General features: G+C 44.7%; 1 protein-coding gene across 1 annotated transcript in view; it reads left to right on the top strand.

Annotated features, from left to right (window-relative positions):
* The window catches only part of PRKG2 (protein kinase cGMP-dependent 2), a 174,967-nt gene that overhangs the window by 78,292 nt on the left and 75,763 nt on the right, over positions 1–20,912 (top strand). Inside the window, exons 5-6 of the mRNA XM_075606512.1 lie at positions 11,091–11,196; positions 11,807–11,870. Coding sequence (XP_075462627.1) covers positions 11,091–11,196; positions 11,807–11,870 — 170 coding nt within the window. The remainder of the gene's footprint in view (positions 1–11,090; positions 11,197–11,806; positions 11,871–20,912) is intronic.

Genomic DNA, 20,912 nt, shown 5'->3' on the forward strand with positions numbered 1-20,912 from the left:
CAGGGGAAACGGTGCAGGACCGGGGTCCCAGGTCTTTGTGGAGAAACACAGCTCCATGCAAACCAGGTAACAAAACCCCCTCCCGCAATCCCTGTCCCTCCCCCCACTCAGAGAGGGCTCCGGCACTTTGCCGGAATAGCGGCTCTTCCGCCGCCGTCGCCGCCGCCATGGGCGAGCCCCGGGTAGCTGCCGCAGCAGTACCCGGCGGTGATGCAGGGTTGTCGGCGTGGTTTGTAGGGCTCCGGTCATCGCTGGGAATCGCCGACTCCGCCAAACCATGTGAAACACCAACCTCCCGCACACCCCAACCCTCCCCCCAAATAAAACTGCCGCCGGCAGGATGCCAGAGTGGCGGCTTCTCCGCCGCCGCCGGTTCTCCGCCGGGATCCGGTGGATGGCCGCTGCTCTCCGCCGCTGTTGCTGATGCAGCCCGTCCAGGTTCTCCAGGAGACGTCCCGAGGAGGGTTGTCGCCCCGGCTGGGCGGGAGCCATCAGAGGATGCCGCTAACTGGTTCATCTTTTCCGCAGCTCGTGAGCGTTGGCCCTGAGGGGCACTGGGCATTATTGTGGCCCATTTGTTGGCAGTGCCGCAGCAGCTGCCGGTGCTTCTCCGCCACTGGTGGACTAACCCCAGCAAGGGGCAACGGAGTCCAGAGCGGAGTTGCCTGAGCGCCGTGCTCAGGGAGGGGATAAGCGGGTCGGTGCGGTACCGACGCCAGGAACTGGGTCCACTTCGCCGGGAACCACATCTTGCCCAACGCACACACCAGTGCTAGCTCTTTCAGGGAAAATGGACGGGCCACTGCAACGGCCGTTACCTCTCCTGGTGCAAGACTTCCGTGGTTTCCAAGACCTCCCGCTCCCTCCACAAGTCTCTGCCGTCCCGGAGCTGGGTCCATTCCATGCTCTCCGGGCGGTTTGATGGTTACAGCAGCTGCAGCTGTGGATCTTTGCTCAGCCTGCCGGGTTTCATGCTCACCTATTGCTGTCTCTCTCTCAGCCTTGCTGGCTGCTGGTCCCTGCGCCGACTTGATCCACTCCTCCGGTCTCAGTGCCCGGCTCCAGTCAGACGAATGGCCGGCACTTTGGTTCTGGAGGCAATGCTTCTCACAAGTAGGGGAACAGTGAGGAGGTGCCATATCTTGTGTTATATGTTGTACACTGTGTGTTCAATATCTTTAGTCCCAGGAACTTGCAATTACCATCAAGTTCCCACTGGATCACAGTACCCCGCAGAATACTGTAATCCAGGTCCAGTTCAGTCCCGCCAGCTGCCACCAGTTCATATACAAGCCTGTCACGGTGAGATTATGGCAGGCTGTATAAGTCACACATAAATATATATAACAGTGGATATATATTTATCACTGGGTCTGAACTGGGACGAGACTTAGATATGATAAAATATAATTTATTCCTTGATAAAGGTGAACACACAATAATGTACAAATAACAGGCAAAATATAGACACTTACTTAAAATGGAAATGATGAAGCAGTCACATCTGGACTGGCAGTTCATATAGCACTCTTCATAGTCATCAAGACCCCAAGACATGAAATGACCTCTGGCAGGAAGACAGTGCATAGCATTTCTCTCAGCAATCAAGATGGTATAGAACAGACTGAACACTTGAAGAACTTGAAGAACATGAACAACACTGGATAAGGGCTTGACCACAGATTATATACCTTTTGTGGCCCTATCCTTAACCTTAAGTACAGGTGATTGGTTTTCAATTACCTCCAGCCACTCACTAGTCTGGGAACACATTTTAATCCATGCCCCCCTGCTTGTTGGGACATGCGCAGTAGAGCTCTGGGGTCTAATTTCTGAAGCCCCACATTTGCATCAGGAATGCCAGCCAGTCTATCCATTTGGAGTTCTGGCAGGAAAACCTTTGTTGAAAGGTGTGAAGTGGGACACTTAAAGACTGCTCTGGTTTGAGCCTCCTCCGCCCTTAGGTAAACAGGGAGGGTGACAAAACCCTTTGAACAATACTTAATTCCTAGACATTGGGTCGCCTCTAGGGCCATCTCCTATCCTGGTATGCAAAAGAATTTCCTCTAGGTCTTTGTCCATACCTTGGGACACAGTATTAAACATAAAACATAAACGTATTAAAATATTCGGTTCCGTTGGGTCTAGCAGGTCCAAACTTCCCAGTTCTCATTGCCAGAACTGGGACACCATATGGTCCAAAAAGAGACTTTCTACAACCTTCGGAACCGGAGATACACAAATGCACATTAAATGATTTTTCACTTTAACCGCCGCCATTGAAGTCTATGAGAAAATCCACAAATTTTTACATTCGTCCATACTCCGTCTGGTTGGTCTGAGGGGGCTGGAAATAGGCATGCATTAAAGCCAGAACCTTGGCTACATGTCACCCAAATCCCATCCCTCTGGGCATTCCAGAACCGGAGATATGGACTTACACATTTCAACATTTTACACTTAGTCATTTTTTCACCATGAGGCTTTTCCCCCATTAGAATCACTCGTAAAAAGTCCCGAACTATCAAAGGGGTCCCGAACTATCAACTATCAAAGGGGTCCATACTCCATCGGGTTGGTCCAAGAGGGTCAAGGATGGTTCTGCAGTGATGCCGGAGCAGTGACTACAGATACCCCAATCCTTGAAACTCTGGTCCCTCCGGAACCGGAGATATGGATTCCTAAATGACAGCATTTCACACTTAGTCATTTTTCAGAGCTGTTTCTGCCGCCGCCATTGAAGCTTACGGTTCGACCCATATCGGGGGTCCAGGATTCGGGAACCCGGTTGTGGTCGAGTGGGGGGAAGCTTAGGAACTAGGGGCAAAAATAATTTTATTTCTAGGGCCCCCAGAACAGTTTATTCCCACGCCAATTAACGTTGAACTTGACTCAAGTGATTTTAACTCTTTTAAAGGACATTGTATCCGCTTTGGGAACCTGCAAAATGGTGCCTGAAAAGGCGGGAAAGTTACACAAAGGGTTATAATCACTATACCACTATTAACCCTTGTGCTCCTGGATGGATCCCAGTGTGTGTGTGATGCAGACACTGATTAACAATAAAACATGGGGGAATAGGGAATATACATTTTCAGGTTATGACAAGGGTTAAATCACACGTCTGGGCCTCAGCCCAGTTAACCCATTGTCTCCTTGGTGAGGTTAGAGGGTGGCAAATTGGGGTGTAACCCCTTTAATCCCGGGCCAAATCCTCTCCATCGTCACAGCTCTGCACCCAAAAATATCTGTTTTTGATTTAAACCATTTCTAAGTTGTTATATGGTTCAATATCAAAGTCACTGTGACAGGGTGAATGAACATCACCAGCCATATACCTGGCAAACCTATGGTTAGGCTTGCAGTGCAGCAGTGACGAGGTTAAATTTCAGTTGAGAAGGGCTGCTTAATTAGTCTGACCCCAGCTGCATGTTCAAGGTGTTTTAAAACCCCCAGGCTGTACACACATGCAGGCTAGCTGGTCAGGAGACAGGACTGAAATACTGAAGAGATTACTGCTATAAGGTCTGTTTTCAAAGTACATGTGTGATGAACTGTCTGTCTCCTGCATGCTGAAGAGAAGCTGCCTTGTTTTCTATGCTGAAGAGAAGCTATTTTGTTTTTGTATGCTGAAGAGAAGCTATTTTGCTTTTGTGTGCTGTATGTTTTTAAGGCTCAATAAATAAGCCTTATCAAGAGAACCCGCATGTGTGTTTGCATGTACCCTGCAACATATGGTTTTTGAGGTGGGATTTTGAGAGGCCCCTGCTGTTGAAGGGCCACACACACACAAAAATGAGAAAAGTGGAAGAATTTTAAAAAGAGTTTCTGTGCGAGCAGACCAGACAGCAGGGACTGTTAATGCAGGAGCAGGCCCAACTGCTATTGCAGCAGCAAACCCAGCTCCTAACCCAGCAGCAGGCAGCCCAGGATGAGCGGATTGCCAAGCTACTGACCCAATTCCAGGGTTCTGCCAGTCCAGAACTTGCGAACAAACCCCCGGTGTTCCTGAGGAAAATGGCTCAGAACGAGGATCCAGAGGCTTTTCTACTGACGTTTGAAAGGGTTGCCGAAGCCCAGGGCTGGTCTGCAAACCGCTGAGCAATCGCTTTGGCCCCAGTCCTTATAGGAGAAGCTCAGGCCGCATATCAGGGCCTCCCAGCGGACCAGGCAGTGGATTACAAACAAGTAAAACCGCCATACTGGATCGCTTAGGTCTGACCCCAGAGACCTACCGGCAGCAGTTCCGGAACCTGAAGTACACCTCTAAGATGAGACCCCGTGTCCTCGCTCAGCAGTTATTGGACTTGTGTAACCGCTGGATACAATCTGAGCAACACACTAAGGAAACTATTCTTGAACAAGTGGTGTTGGAACAATTCCTACAAGAAATAACCCCTTCCGCACACTCTTGGATAAAACGCCATGCTGTTGATACCCTAGCTTTGGCGGTCCGACTCATTGAGAACTTCCTTGGGGACGAGGACCAGGCGAGTGTCTTGGACCCGACGGATTTGGCTTTACCGGTGCTTGCGGATGCCCAAAGAGGGAGACCGGACCAACGGGGAAACTACGGCCCCTCCATACGCAACCGCCAAGTGCCACGAAAAGAGCAGTCCTTCCAACAAGGAAGAAGTCAAAATGCCGGGCACCGCCGAGACCCTCATCCCCTTCCTGATGTCGGCTTGTCGCCAAAATAGAGGAACTTCCGAGGACGTCGCCCACAGGACCCACCAGATGCCTGGTCTTAAGTATCTGGTCCAGCGGAGCGCTATCCGCGACACCCTCCTGCGAGGGAACCCTTTCCATGTTCCGCCTGCGGAGAACAAAGCCACCGGCATGTGGACTGTCCACAGATGGATTGTTCCTTCAGCAGGACCGTTGCCTCGGCCTTCACTGGAGAGAATTACAAGCCCTGGCTACTTCCAGCCCAGAATGGGGGAAAAAACGTCCAGGTCCTTGTAGATTTGGGCTCTGGGCAAACTCTGGTCTTCCAGGAACTGTTACCGCCTAACGTGTGTTCTTTTGACTCTCCATGGAGTATAGAATGTATACACGGCGATGTAAAACGGTATCCGACGGCCAAAGTCCGGCTACAGGTAAAAGGTCAGGAGGCCTACCTCGAAGTAGGAGTCGCTGCTTGGCTCCCTGTCCCCGTTGTGCTTGGCCAGGACTGGCCTTTCTTTTCGGACCTAATGGCTCCAGTCTCTCACGAGGAGCCTTATTCTATGGCTCAGGAAAACCCTGGCAAACTGTTCCCCTTCTAGCAGACCTTTTTCCCAATAGACACCGGGTTCAAAAGACTCGGAAGCAAAGACGATCTGCCAAACAGGACTGGTTGCAGAAATCTGGGTCTCAAGGTGACCATTCTAGTAGCCAGAAGTCACAAGTGATGGCTGGGGATGGCCAGAGGGAGGGGGATATGGGCCCTGGAGATTTACCAGACCTATACCTCCCTGATTTTCACCAGAGGAAGACCCAGTCCTTGCTAGACAGTATGATAAAGTGGTCAAAATTGATGAGCAGATATTGAATGCACAGGGGGTGATAGTATTCCCCAATTTTGAATTATCAAATGATATCCTGTATAGGGTGAATAGGCAGACACAAACAGGGGAGGTCACCAGACAGATATTGGTTCCCAAGGCGTTTGTTAAATCTGTGTTCACTCTAGCCCATATTGCCCTTGGTGTGGTCACCTTGGCAGGGATAAAACATTGGACCATATTTCATCCCGATTCTATTGGCCAGGGATGCATAGTGATATTGCTAAGTTATGTGCGGCATGTCCGGAGTGCCAGCTAACTAGTCCGAAGGGACAAAAACCAGCCCCTTTGGTTCCTCTACACTTGGTGTCAGTTCCCTTTGAGAGGATTGGGATAGACTTGGTAGGACTTCTAGAACCTTGTGCGAAAGGACACCGGTTTATTCTTGTAATAGTTGACTATGCAACAAGATATCCTGAGGCGTTCCCCCTGAGAACAGCAACGGCGAAGCAAGTAGCCAACAAGTTGTTGGAGCTGTTCTCACGGGTTGGACTTCCCCAGGTTAGTTGGCAGACCAAGGTACAAATTTTATGGCTAAACTGATGCAGGATGTCTTTAAATTACTAGAGTTCAAGTCTGTTCAGACATCGGTCTACCATCCACAGACTGACGGATTGGTGGAAAGATTTAACCAAACTAAAAGGGATGCTGAGAAAATTTGTAGATTCAGAGAAGAGAGCCTGGAATGAACTTCTCCCTTTTCTGCTGTTTGCAGTGCGGGAAGTTCCCCAGGCCTCCACAGGATTCTCTCCATTTGAACTGCTGTATGGCCGCCAACCCCAGGGTATCCTAGACCTCCTAAAGGAGTCCAGGGAGGAACAGCGGTCCCCTTCTAAGAATACCCTGCAATATGTATTGGACCTCTGGAAGCGCCTAGATGTGGTCGGGCATTTTGCTAGGAAAAATCTTAGATCAGCCCAGGACAGTCAGGAGAGACATTACAATCAAAATGCTTGTATGAGAGTGTTTCACCCAGGAGATCAGGTGATGTTGTTGTTACCCAGTTGTGAGAGCAAACTCCTAGCCAAATGGCAGGGTCCATTCGAAGTACTCCGCCGCACGGGTGATGTGGATTACGAGATCGCTCAACCAGGGTCCAGGAAGGGTAAACAAATTTACCATGTGAACTTGCTGAAACCCTGGAAGATGCAGCGGTCTCTATTCATCCACCCGGTGGAGGAGGAAACGGACTTGGGTCCTCAGCCCCGACGGGAGAACATTGTGGGTGACTGTGGACGGACGTTCACAGAGGTACGCAATTAGGAAGCTTTATAATGTGAAATTATAATAAGGCTTTATTGTGCATTTTCCTTTTTATCAGGAAAACATCCAAACAAGGGGGGGGGGGGACAAAGCTTCCGTTCACTTGGTAGTATTTCTAGTGAAAACACTATGCAATCAATTCACATCTCCATAGTCAAGCATTTCTCCCCAGCCCCAAACATAGCATGCAATAAGCAGATATAAGCAGTCTCTTAAGAATAAAAGTCTTATCTGTTTGTAAGCTTCTCTGCTCTCCTGGATCCGCACCCATGCGTGCACAGAAAATATCAGCATCCAGGTTTTAGAAGTCTTATTTGGTCCTTGTGGTTTGGAGGGAAAATCTTTACTGTCCCTGCTTCAGCTCCCTTGTCTTCAGGGTTTGTCAGCATACAGGTTTAGAAGTTTTCCCTGTGTCTTGAAAGCAGCTCTGCTATTTTTTGGCAGAGCTCAAGACAAGTGTGTCTCCAAGTTCAGCTCAGGTGTCAGCTAAAGAGTTCTAACTTCCTGTTTCAAAAGACAGGCTTTGTAAGCCATCTAATCAGGCAGGTGGTATTTAGTAATTAACTACCAGAGGTTAACCACCACACTGCTGGATTAAAGGCACATTACTGAACAGGGATAAGTCCCCTGTTACAGTGACGATAAAATCCCAATGGGTGCACAGTTGTCCTCTGAACAAAAAGGGGACTTGTTAGAAATAATTACACAATTCCATGATGTTTTTTCTGATTTGCCAGGGCAAACTAATTTAATTTCACATGTGATCGAGACAGCACCTGGGGTAAAAGTACGTTCCCATCCTTATAGGTTGCCTGAGAGTCGAAGGGCCCTGGTAGAGAAGGAGGTACGAGAAATGTTACACTTAGGAGTGATTGAGGAATCATGCAGTGAGTGGTGTAGTCCACTAGTTATGGTCCCTAAACCCGATGGGAAGGTAAGATTTTGTGTGGACCTCCGAAAGGTCAATGCGGTATCCAAGTTTGACGCATATCCGATGCCAAGGGTGGACGAGTTAATTGATGCCCTTGGTAACGCGGAATATATATCCACGCTCGACTTAACAAAAGGATACTGGCAAATAACTTTAGAGGAAAAGTCCAAGTGCAAAACAGCCTTTGCCACTCCCATGGGTTTATACCAGTGTGTGCTGTGTAATAGTGAAGGAATGGCGCTAGCTCTACTAGTGTTCACTAATAATATATAGTGAATAAATTCAAATCAAGTGATATATAAACATAATTCAGTGAAAACGTGATAAATAATGTGGATAAATTAATTAAAACCCCCTGCTCAAACCCAGCTGGTAGGGACTGGTTCCACTGGTCCCCCAATTCGTAGAAATCCGTTTGCAATCCAGGGGGAGCATATAAGGGAGATAAAACAAAATGCAATCTAAGTGTAGACAGTTTGATAATCTATGGGTCAATTCAGTGATGTGTCTTGGCTCGTATGTGTAGCCTACTCACAAGATGCAGATCAAATACGGGCAATAAAGCACAGTGGTCTTTGCGGGAAGGGCATCTATTCCAATTTGTAGTGGAGACCTCCAATCTCAGCAAGACAGCGGTGTATATAGGGGAGGAAAGATATCCATAGTGCAGACCAATCATAAAAAACGTAACTTTTATGGGGTTTTTAAAAATGGACACTTACATTAAAAACATTGAAACAATGCATATATCACAATGCTGTGATAGAAGAGAGTGCTGTTGACTTCTGGCTCACCCAGCACCTCCGGTCTGTGAAAACCACGTGGGACACTGCTACGCTGGACTCTCCACCTCCTGTGTTCCCTCTGGCTCCGGTCCTTGAATTGGACGCCGCTCTGTTGTGTCTCTGGAGCTCCCTCTGAGGCGTGCTGTCCCGTCCACAGTCACTGTGGTTACTGCGCATATCGGGACAGAGCTGCAGGTCGGGATTGGGGGACTTTTACTCCCTGCTGATGCTACATTTGGGTTACTGGGTCATCTATTTTCCCATAATTACTCCAGCGTAGCAGCGTCCCAAGTGTTGTTCACAGACCGGAGGTGGTGGGTGAGCCAGAAGTCAACAGCACTCTCTTCTATCACAGCATTGTGATATATGCATTGTTTCAATGTTTTTATTGTAAGTGTCCATTTTTAAAAACCCCATAAAACCCCATAAAAGTTACTTTTTTTATGATTGGTCTGCACTATGGATATCTTTTCTCCCCTATATACACCGCTGTCTTGCTGAGATTGGAGGTCTCCACTACACATTGGAATAGATGCCCTTCCCGCAAAGACCACTGTGCTTTATTGCCCGTATTTGATCTGCATCTTGTGAGTAGGCTACACATACGAGCCAAGACACATCACTGAATTGACTCATAGATTATCAAACTGTCTACACTAGATTGCATTTTGTTTTATCTCCCTTATATGTTCCCCCTGGATTGCAAACGGATTTATACCAGTTTGTGACATGGCCATTTGGACTGCATGGAGCCCCAGCCACATTTCTGAGACTCATGGATAAAGTGCTGAAACCCCATAGGGCTTATGCCACAGCCTACCTAGATGACATTGTCATTTATAGTAAACACTGGCGGGCCCATCTAAATAGGCTGAAAGCGGTCGTCAAATCTCTAAGAGAGGCAGGGCCCACAGCCAACCGTAAGAAATGTGCCTTAGGTAAGGCGGAAACCAAATACTTAGGGTATGCAGTGGGAGGTGGAAAAGTAAGGCCACTAGCCGACAAGGTAGTTGCCCTGAAAGAAGTTCCGACCCCCCAAACAAAAACGCAGGTATGCTCTCTGCTGGGTTTAGCAGGGTACTATCGGCGGTTCATCCCCAACTACTCGGAATTTGCAGCCCCATTAACGGACCTCACAAAAAATTGTGCCCCATCACAAGTGGTATGGTCAAGGGAGTGTCAGAGAGCCTTTGAGGACATAAAAAGGTGTCTATCAGAGGGTCCCATCCTTTGAAGCCCAGACTTCAACAGGCCTTTTGTAGTGCAAACCGATGCATCAGAGATACTGCACCGACACACTTTATCCGAGCAAATACCCGGTATGTACCTGGCAGATACCTGGAATGCGCCGCTCCTCACCTCTGACAAGCCCCGTTGCATTTGCCTTCCCAGCCTGGGTTCATGCCTGGCTGATGGGCGGCTGATCTGTTAAATGATAATGATTAGGATTTAATAGGCTGCAATGCTTCGCGTGTCTACCAGATGGCATAAATTCATGAATTGTAATGCAGTATATATATATATACTGTGCAGTATTGCAGCCAGCTGGAATAAAATGCTTCAATCCCGGCTTGGAAAATAACTCAATGCACTCGGGCAGAAAACAGTCACAAACCTCAATACTCCCGGGTATACCCGAATTCGTGGGACTAGCCGAGCTCGAATAAAGTGTGTCGCCAGTGTAGGGCTAGGGGCAGTGTTGTCACAACAGTTTGAGGGAGTGGAACATCCGATCCTTTTTCTGAGTAGGAAATTGTTCCTGAGGGAAAAAAACTACTCCGTGATTGAGAAGGAGTGCCTCGCAGTAAAGTGGGCAATCAAGGCTTTGAGGCATTACCTGTCAGGAGTCCATTTTACTCTGGTGACGGACCATACTCCATTGAAGTGGTTAAATAGTATGAAGGACTCCAATGCTAGATTGACCAGGTGGTATATGGCCCTCCAACCCTTCTCATTTGAGATTCAGCACAGGCCTGGAAAAGAAAATGCAAATGCTGACTTCTTTTCTAGAGAAGGGGTGGATGGTCGGGCTTCAGACGTGCGTGGCCCCAGTCACACACTAACAGGGGAGGAATGTGACAGGGTGAATGAAAGTCACCAGCCATATACCTGGCAAACCTATGTTTAGGCTTGCAGTGCAGCAGTGACGAGGTTAAGTTTCAGTTGAGAAGGGCTGCTTAATTAGTCTGACCCCAGCTGCATAATCAAGGTGTTTTAAAAATCCCAGGCTGTACACACATGCAGGGTATCTGGTCAGGAGACAGGACTGAAATACTGAAGAGATTACTGCTATAAGGTCTGTTTTCAAAGTACATGTATGATGAACTGTCTGTCTCTTGTATGCTGAAGAGAAGCTGGCTTGTTTTCTATGCTGAAGAGAAGCTATTTTGTTTTTGTCTGCTGAAGAGAAGCTATCTTTTTTTGTATGCTGAAGAGAAGCTATTTTGTTTTTGTGTGCTGTATGTTTTTAAGGCTCAATAAATAAGCCTTATCAAGAGAACCCGCGTGTGTGGTTGCATGTACCCTGCAACAGTCACCAATATGTATATTTTATTTTTCTTAAAGCAATCAGCAATGTCAGAACATGGGCTCTGGACAGAGAAGTATTTCAGAATATTATGAGGAAGACGGCCCAAGCTAGACATGAAGAATACAGAAACTTTCTGAGAAGGTAAATGGACGGACGGCAGGTGTACTTAGATACTTCTACAAAAACATTTGCTTATTTATGGACTTGGTTAGAAATTAGTTTTCAAGATATAATGGATGCACAGAATCTCAGCTTATTTGGTATTTTATTGTCGATAGTGTTGGATTGTTGTGAACTTTTCTTAGACATTGTTGAGCTTCTATGATCACAGGAGGACACCCGTCTTCTCCTTAATTTGTGTTGAAGACGTATGAGATTTAAACAGTGATACATACTACAATTAATATATCACAATATTGTTGCTGTATGCAAAACAATATATGTATGAAGGACAGAAGGAGCACCTGTTCTTTAGTTGGGTATACTGTCATGGGGGCCTGTTAGCAAAATATATGTAACATTTTGGCAAAGTGGCTAATTTGAGAGAAGCACTTTTAGTATTAGATTTTTTTCAAGCCAATAATTGTTCCAAAATGTATTTAATAGGAATGTAGGGAGATTCATTTTGCTGCTTTGCAAGTGCACCCTTGATTTCTTGCAATACTCTTTTTACTTTTTTTTTTTAGAGTACTTGTGGGGGATACTGAGAGAAAAAAAGTTACATTAACAGTTATTTCTGTCCTTTTAAAAGTGTATCCCTGTTGAAGAAACTTCCAGAGGACAAATTAATGAAGATAGTAGACTGCTTGGAAGTGGTAAGCAATTCATTCTTAACACTATAATTGAGTATATCTGTTCTACCAGTGACCATCAGCATTTGCAGTTCAAGTTTGTGAAACAGTTGCAGCTAATTTGAAGGGTTATTTACTAAGGTCTCTCAGCTTCAACACTAGGACAATTAGTGGAGATTTAAAAAAAGCCAAATCCAATTGGTTCCAGTGGGAATGGAGTTTTTTCTCTTGACCTATTTAATGCAGATTTTTGCCCCAGTATTGCAGCCAGGAGACTTCGATTAATGACGTCTCTTCATCGTATCTCTTTCCTTTCTGCTTTTGATTCTTTGTTTGGAGTATTTGTCCTTTTGTCTAAAACTGGAATAATCTGGCCAGAAATCATCCACTATTTCAAAATTACTTCCCAGTTGTCATAAAGCAACCATAACGGAGTATTGTAATGTGGAAACGTTTTTTTTATTTATCTTGTACATGGACATGTCTTCAGGAGCATTTACATTTTTAATGGAAGCTGAAGTCTCTTTCATTAGGGAGGATTCTAGGTTTGTAGCACATTCTCAAAACGGCATCACAGGCATCAAGGATCATATTTACTAAGCGGTGCTATGTAGGAATACAATATGTGGCCTTTTCAAGTGAATGCGCTGTAGGGTTTCTTCTGGCTCTAGAGGCTCTGCGTAGTAAAATAAGGCCCAATACCGCCAGCAGTCTCATAACATCCTTGTCATGGTGTCCGTGATAAAATTAGTGAGAAACAAGAAAACAAAAAGTACCACTGGTAGTATGAAACATGAAAGTGATTTTTATTTGGTTATGGGCTTGCAATAATGCATTTAACGCAGCATGCAGTTGCAGTTTATGTATATTTTTTCATTTGCAGCTCCGGTGACCCCCCTCTTGCTTCCCGAGATACTTATCTCTGTAGGTGCTGCCGGTATCTCCTTCATGTTTAAATGTCCCTAGTAACATGGGTCAATAAGAAGCCGCAAGCGATGACATCCCGGCTTCCTATTGGCCCCCAAGACATTTAAAGCCGCCATTATGTTAGCCCCAACTAGCCCTGTCGGAGCTGCTACCTGCAGAGATGCTGCCACTGCATGTGGAGGTAAATATCTCAGGATGCAAGGGGTCCCCGTAGCTGAGATTAACATAATTCAGCTCCGGAGACCCCCTGCTTTGATCGTGTAACCCAAATAAATAAATTAAACATAAACTGCATCCTGTAATATTTTTTTACAGCTCCTGTTTTTGAGTGACCCCAGTTTGCGGTTTTAAGTGCCAAACTGAATTGGGCAGTGCAAACTGTACCAATGTGCAGCAGTGGTTGGAGTGTGATGGTACTTGGGTATCACTACTTGTTTTATTTTCACACGCAGGCAACCACTATTTTTTTTTATATTTAGAAACTTACAGAGCAGTTTTACTTTCTTTTGAAAGAAAAGGGGGCATTTATTTTAAAAAGCCCATCTTTTTTTTCCACAGCGTAAATAGTGCTTACAACTTTCTAAAATAGAGTCGAAAATACCTATGCCCAAATGTTTAATAAATGTAGACTTTATTTTTAAAGGTACGGAACCATTGCTCTTTTTAAGTCACTTAGATCATTCTCTATAAACAGGGCATACATAACATGGCAAAGTGGGGGCATATCTGGGCCCATAATCTGCACCATATCTTCTGCAATTATTTTGCCTCATATTTTCACCTTTTTTGCTTTGATACATAGGGGCAAAGATAGCTCAACATAATATTTCCAAGGATGAAAGTCATATGTCAGAAAAAGATGATATCAGCTCACTATTACAGACTTCCTAATTATATTATTTGAAAAAAATAAATAAATATTAAATATATATATATATATATATATATATATATATATATATATATATATATATATATATATTAATGTAAACACTAATTGATGTGAAAATCCTGTGCTCTGTAAGAGACCATCAGAAAATGGCTTCATACTGTATGTTCTGCTTGCCTCTAACATGAAAGAAAGTAAGAGACATTCCCAAAACAATTTTGCCAAAGCACGAGAGAGCTCATTAAAAAGGCTCCTACTGTATGTGTATGTCAAACAAATTGAAAAGAGTGCACAGTAAGCTTGTTTTCTTGGGCAGAAACATGATATGGATGTTAGCCACTTCAAATCCGTGTGAGGGAGCAGCACACTTTCTTTCTGAAGGATTTAACAGAAAGAAACTATTTCAGAGGTGTTGACTCTGTCAGTCCAGTGTTCATCAACTCATTTAGCAAGAAGAAAAGCAATCTTCCATTGAGAAGTATTCAAAGACCACTTTGCACTTAAGTGTAAATTACACCAGCAATGTATCAATGCGTATTTCATAGAAATTCCCCTGGTGTCATTTTTTTTATTCCATACCTTGATGATACAGTGTTTGCTCTTCCATTTCCCAGGGTTTTGATGATGAAATCATTCTGAGCAGGTCTTCTTGGATCTGTTCCCTCCGGAGGGCTCCCCATGTAACGTTACACTGTCACAGATGTTCCGAATTAATAATTCAGCATAATTTCACTGAAGATCGCAATATTTTTTCTTTAAAAGAGGAAATGTGTTTCTAATAGAGTATTTGGAGAGCAGACGTAACCACGAGGGAATTCCAATTTGGTCCCAGATATTAAATCTAGTGGGTTGAGGATTAATGGGAGATAGAGTATATTCCACCCCCCGTCCCTCCTCCTCCCCACCTCTTCACGTTTCAGCACTTGGAATAGGAAGCATTTATATTTATTGTTAATTGTTTCAATTAATTTTTTTCCCCTAATAGAAATATGTTTAATCAATTATAATCATTTGTTTTTCTAGCCACTATATGCCAAAAAAATGCTGCATGTCTATTTTTAGCATACTTAGCATCTGTATTTTTTTATTTGCAGTCCTGAATAATTTTAGTCTAATTGCATATGATGAGCCCAACAAGCATTCGAGCAGTAAATTATCTGCCCTGCCCTTTTCTAAAGCGTTTTCATGGATTCTGCATTAAGTAATGCAGTAACTCACTTACTGTATTACAGCAAACATGTATATGGTACAGAATATATAAAGCCATACAAAGAAACACTTTCTAAATGACACCTTCTAAATTGGATGAAATAATCAGTGATTTAAAAAAGATGCCCCTTGTTTGTTAAAATGTATGATTCTGCAAACATTGGAGAACAGTTGTACCCCTCCATTTCAACCACATACACAGTGAATGTGGATTCATCCCTTTATATATGGAAGCAGTGTAGAAAATGAAATACATCACATTTTGCAAATGAACAATTTCTCTTAAATATTGCTGCACATAAAAATAATACAGACATTACGAGCCCCTTGCGCAAACGGTTTACAATCCAACTTTCTAATTGTACTTGCTGAGGCCTCAAAGAGATGGTTCTGGGGTTTGATCAAGTGTGTATATACACAGTTGTGTGAAAAAGAAAGTACACCCTCTTTGAATTCCATGGTTTTACATATCAGGACATAATAACAATCATCTGTTCCTTAGCAGGTCTTAAAATTAGGTAAATACAACCTCAGATGAACAACAACACATGACATATTACACCGTGTCATGATTTATTTAACAAAAATAAAGCCAAAATGGAGAAGCCATGTGTGAAAAACTAAGTATACCTTATGATTCAATAGCTTGTAGAACGACCTTTAGCAGCAATAACTTGAAGTAATCATTTCTGTATGACTTTATCAGTCTCTCACATCGTTGTGGAGGAATTTTGGCCCACTCTTCTTTACAACGTTGCTTCAGTTCATTGAGGTTTGTGGGCATTTGTTTATGCACAGCTCTCTTAAGGTCCTGTCACAGCATTTCAATCAGTTTGTGGTCTGGACTTTGACTGGGCCATTGCAACACCTTGATTCTTTTCTTTTTCAGCCATTCTGTTGTAGATTTGCTTGTGTGCTTGGGATCATTGTCCTGTTGCATGACCCAATTTCAGCCAAGCTTTAGCTGTCGGACAGATGGCCTCACATTTGACTCTAGAATACTTTTGTATACAGAGGAGTTCATGGTCGACTCAATGACTGCAAGGCTCCCAGGTCCTGTGGCTGCAAAAACAAGCCCAAATCATCACCCCTCCACCACCATGCTTGACAGTTGTATGAGGTGTTTGTACTGATATGCTGTGTTTGGTTTTCGCCAAACGTGCCGCTGTGCATTATGGCCAAACATCTCCACTTTGGTCTCATCTGTCCAAAGGGCATTGTTCCAGAAGTCTTGTGGTTTGTTCAGATGCAACTTTGCAAACCTAAGCTGTGCTGCCATATTCTTTTTAGAGAGAAGAGGTTTTCTCCTGGCAACCCTTCCAAACAAACCATACTTTTTCAGTCTTTTTCTAATTGTACTGTCATGAACTTTAACATTTAACATGCTAACTGAGGCCTGTAGAGTCTGAGATATAACTCTTGGGTTTTTGTGCAATTTCTCTGAGCATTGCACGGTCTGACCTTGGGGTGAATTTGCTGGGACGTCCACTCCTGGGAAGATTGGCAACTGTCTTGAATGTTTTCCACTTTTGAATAATCTTTCTCACTGTAGAATGATGGACTTTAAATTGTTTGGAAATGGCCTTATAACCCTTCCCAGATTGATGGGCAGCAACAATTGCTTCTCTAAGCTCATTGCTGATGTCTTTCCTTCTTGGCATTGTGTTAACACACACCTGATTGCTCCAGACAAGCAAACTGCTAAAACTTCGGCTTTAATAGAGGTGGTCACACTTGCTGATGATCAATTAATCAAGGGCATTTGATTAGCAGCACCTGTCTGCTACTTAGCATCTTAATTCCTATGGAAGCAGAAAGGGTGTACTTAGTTTTTCACACATGGCTTCTCCATTCTGGCTTTATTTTATTAAATAAATCATGACACAGTGTAATATGTCATGTGTTGTTGTACATCTGAGGTTGTATTTACCTAATTTTTAGACCTGCTAAGGAACAGACGATTGTTATTATGTCCTGATATGTAAAACCTTAGAATTCAAAGAGGGTGTACTTTCTTTTTCACATGACTGTAGATAGATAGATAGATAGATAGATAGATAGATAGATAGATAGATAGATAGATAGATATGTTTGGTAAGGCTAAACTCTAAATACAGCTTAACCCCGTTATACCGCGGTCCTCTGGGGCCACCCGCGAATAAATGGCCGGCGAAAATTTTTTTTTTTTGTGTGGTGGTACCGTGTTTGCCGGAGGAGGAAAGCTGAGAACTCTCCCGGCATCTCTGCTTCCTGCTTCTGCTTCCGTCTTGCGAGAGCAAGCTCCCTTAAAGAGACAGTGTGTCTCTGTGAGTGTGTGTGTGTGTGTCTTTGACTGTGTGTGTGTGTGTGCAGTGTGCTGTGAGTGTGTGCAGTGTGCTGTGAGTGTATGCAGTGCGCTGTGAGTGTATGCAGTGCGCTGTGAGTGTATGCAGTGTGCTGTGAGTGTGTGCTGAGTGTGTGCAGTGTGCTGTGAGTGTGTGCAGTGTGCTGTGCGTGTGTACAGTGTGCTGTGAGTGTATGCAGTGTGCTGTGAGTGTATGCAGTGTGCTGTGAGTGTGTGCTATGAGTGTATGCAATGTGCTGTGCAGTGTGCTGTGCACTGTGCGCTGTGTGCTGTGTGTGTGTGTGTGTGTGTGTGTGTGTGTGTGTGTGTGTGTGTGTGTGCTGTGAGTGTGTGCAGTGTGCTGTGAGTGTATGCAGTGTGCTGTGAGTGTATGCAGTGTGCTGTGAGTGTGTGCAGTGTGCTGTGAGTGTGCAGTAAGTATGTGCTGTGGGTGTGTGCAGTGTGCTGTGAGTGTGTGCAATGTGCTGTGAGTGTGTGCAGTGTGCTGTGAGTGTGTGCAGTGTGCTGTGAGTGTGTGCAGTGTGGTGTGAATGTATGCAGTGTGCTGTGAGTTTGTGCAGTGTGCTGTGAGTGTATGCAGTGTGCTGTGAGTGTGTGCAATGTGCTGTGAGTGTGTGCAGTGTGCTGTGAGTGTGTGCAGTGTGCTGTGAGTGTGTGCAGTGTGGTGTGAATGTATGCAGTGTGCTGTGAGTTTGTGCAGTGTGCTGTGAGTGTATGCAGTGTGCTGTGAGTGTATGCAGTGTGCTGTGAGTGTGTGCAGTGTGTGTGCAAAAAAAAAACGTAATTTTTTTACATTTTTGGGGTCCACGCTCAAACCACGTTATAAGCGGATCCGCGTTATAGCGGATCACGCTATAATGGGGTTGAGCTGTAGTTACCAAAACAGATGTCACAGATGTGAAAGTATGTGCATCAATTCAAAAATAAATCTAGCACTCTTGGGAGTTTCATTCATGGAATATTTAATGTGGTGATCAACGTTTCTGTCCCCATTGGAACCTCTTGACAAAGGTTTTAATACAGAGAGAGAGAGGAAAAGAGCAAAGTAGATGGTTATATGGTGTAATAAATTCATTTTGTTGGTATAAAAAGAATGGGTTAAAATAGCACACTCACGAAGCAACCTCCTGCAAAGCCTATACAAAAACCCTAAAACCCGGGGAAAATTTCAAAATAAAATTACTCACAGTCCCAGGACACCGAGGGAGAGGTCTTGGAGCGACCCGCAGGCCCCGAAGGGGAAGGGGAGACACATCCCGGGGGAAGGAGGCTGCCAGTCAGTGAGACCCTGCTGAGAGGAGGCTGCCAGTCAGTGAGACCCTGCTGAGAGGAGGCTGGCGGCCATCTTGGTCCACCCTATCTGCTCACTTCAGCAGTGCTGAAGGGAAATAGACACAGGCTGCCAATAAAGATCTGGGGGGGGGGAAGTGTAAATACAGATATTCCCTTCTCCCTCCCCTCCAAGTAAACCCTACTCTGAGCCCCACTACCTCCTTTAAACTGACCACTGGGCCCAGTGCAGGCTTAGCCCACATGAGAAGGAAAGGACCAAATTATCAAGGAATAAAGGTTCAATCAAAATCAAATAAAGAAATGTTATTAATGTGTGTGTTATCGGAACATTTTAAGAATGAGGGGGCTCATCTCAATTTAAAATTCTTCTGTTTACATAACTCCAAAAAACCCAGCTCTACTTTCAGCAAAAATTGACTGACTAACAACAAATATGCCGCCCACTAAACAACAAAAAAAACCAGCGGTCCAACGCAAGGCATCCCTCTGCTTCCAAAAACAAAGCTCCAAAGACCAAGAAGCGTCTACCGCAGGCGGAGACACAGATTCAGATCCAGACTCTGGAGAAGAGACGGACGCTCCACTTACCCACAAAGAAATTATGGTGTTTGTACAAGAAATAAAAAGCTCTTTCCATTCCGAGAGTTTCTGCCGCAGCATCAGAGAGGAGATTACATCTATAGGAGACCACATTGTGGACTTGGAGGAGAAGGTGGATAACACCGCCCTTGCACAAGAGACCCAAGCGCAAGAAATCGAGGAATTAAAAACTCAAGTCAAAACAATTTTCGAAAAACTGGAAAACACGGAGAACCGTCAAGACGCAATAACCTGCGGATCAGAGGTGTCCCGGAAGAAGTGGACAACCCCCAATTGGACGCATATCTCACTCGGCTTTTCATGTCCTTGTTACCCGAAACATCGGATGCAAAACTTCAGATGGACAGAGCACACAGGCTTCCTAGACTAAAAGGCCTAGACCCAGCAAAGCCACGGGACGTGATCACACGCCTACACTATTTCCGTATTAAAGAGGAAATATTGAGAGCCGATAGAACCACCCCAAATATAGAGCAGGATAACGTTCCACTCCTCATCTTTCCGGACTTGGCACAAATCACGCTGAATAAGCGGAGAATGTTCGCGCAGATCACCAACTCACTGCGGAACAATAAAATCCGCTATCGCTGGGGTTTCCCGTGCAAACTATTGTTCACTTATCAAGAAACGATGTACATTCTACTCTCACCAGAAGAAGGTGAGGAAAAACTACGATCATTGGGTCTACTTGAACCAGAGGATCCGGAGGCCTCTCCAAGGCCTCGTCATTCACCTAATGCACAACGCCAGGCATGGGTGAAAACGCCAACCTCTAGGCGAGCAAAGACCCAACCCACTTGAAAAACTAGAGCTGGATACTTACTTAACACCCATTTAAGATAGCAGGCAAGCCAAAACGTGGTCTGGACATAAGGTACTAATCGAGACGTGGTCCACTCCAGCAACCCACCTAAAAACTAACCAACGGTCGCGGTACCTGGAACACATCGACCAACTCGATCAAGCCACAATGAACACGACAACCTGCACATCAAGAAGTTACCGAGTTTAGTTTCTAAGTTTCTAAAGCGTGCAAGTTCCAAAACCCAGGTTATTTCTTTGTTCACTGTGAAACTGTTCTCCCAAGTTACCCACAAGTTTGAGACATTCAAAGTTTGACAATCAGTTTGAACTAATCCAAACACTTAAAGGGACTGATATACAATGTTTGTTTGAAAGTGTTTTCTAGATAAAAGTGTATTATTTGTAATATAAGTCTTAGACCGATATGATGTCTATAATAGAATTGGTCTCCCAAAGCTCAGCTACTAATTCTTTATTAAAGACTAAAATATTAAAGGTTACGTTTTAGGTAATTTTTTCCATGTTATTTATCCCTCTCCCCCTGTAGACTACGAATGCAGAGTCTGCGAAACTATAGCTGCCAGCCAACCCTACTTAATGCTTTTAAAATTGAGAAAGGATAAGTTGATGTAAACAGTTATAACGTTCAATGCCCCCCATTCTTGCTTTGATTTCCCTGATGTGTAAGATCACACACAACCCAACCCGTACTATTTGGGGTGATTTTGTTTTCCCTTTTCGAAGGCTTAGCTCCTAAACAAAGGAGCACTGCGGCGCTGAGCCGCTGGACCACTGCCCGCCCTCTCATGTTCACCACTATGGCTGGTCCCCCCAAACAATGTTTGGAAGCCAGGGTCCTCAGTTTACCCCTCCCCACCCTCTTTACCCCTCCCCTCCTCCAAGTTCTGCAAGCAGTTGTCACTATCATATAATAATATGTGTATCTCTCGTTGTATATGTTCCCATACCAGATTGTTTCCGAAGACGGATGTACCGACTC

Source organism: Ascaphus truei, chromosome 1, assembly GCF_040206685.1.
Source record: "Ascaphus truei isolate aAscTru1 chromosome 1, aAscTru1.hap1, whole genome shotgun sequence".
Lineage (NCBI taxonomy): Eukaryota > Metazoa > Chordata > Amphibia > Anura > Ascaphidae > Ascaphus > Ascaphus truei.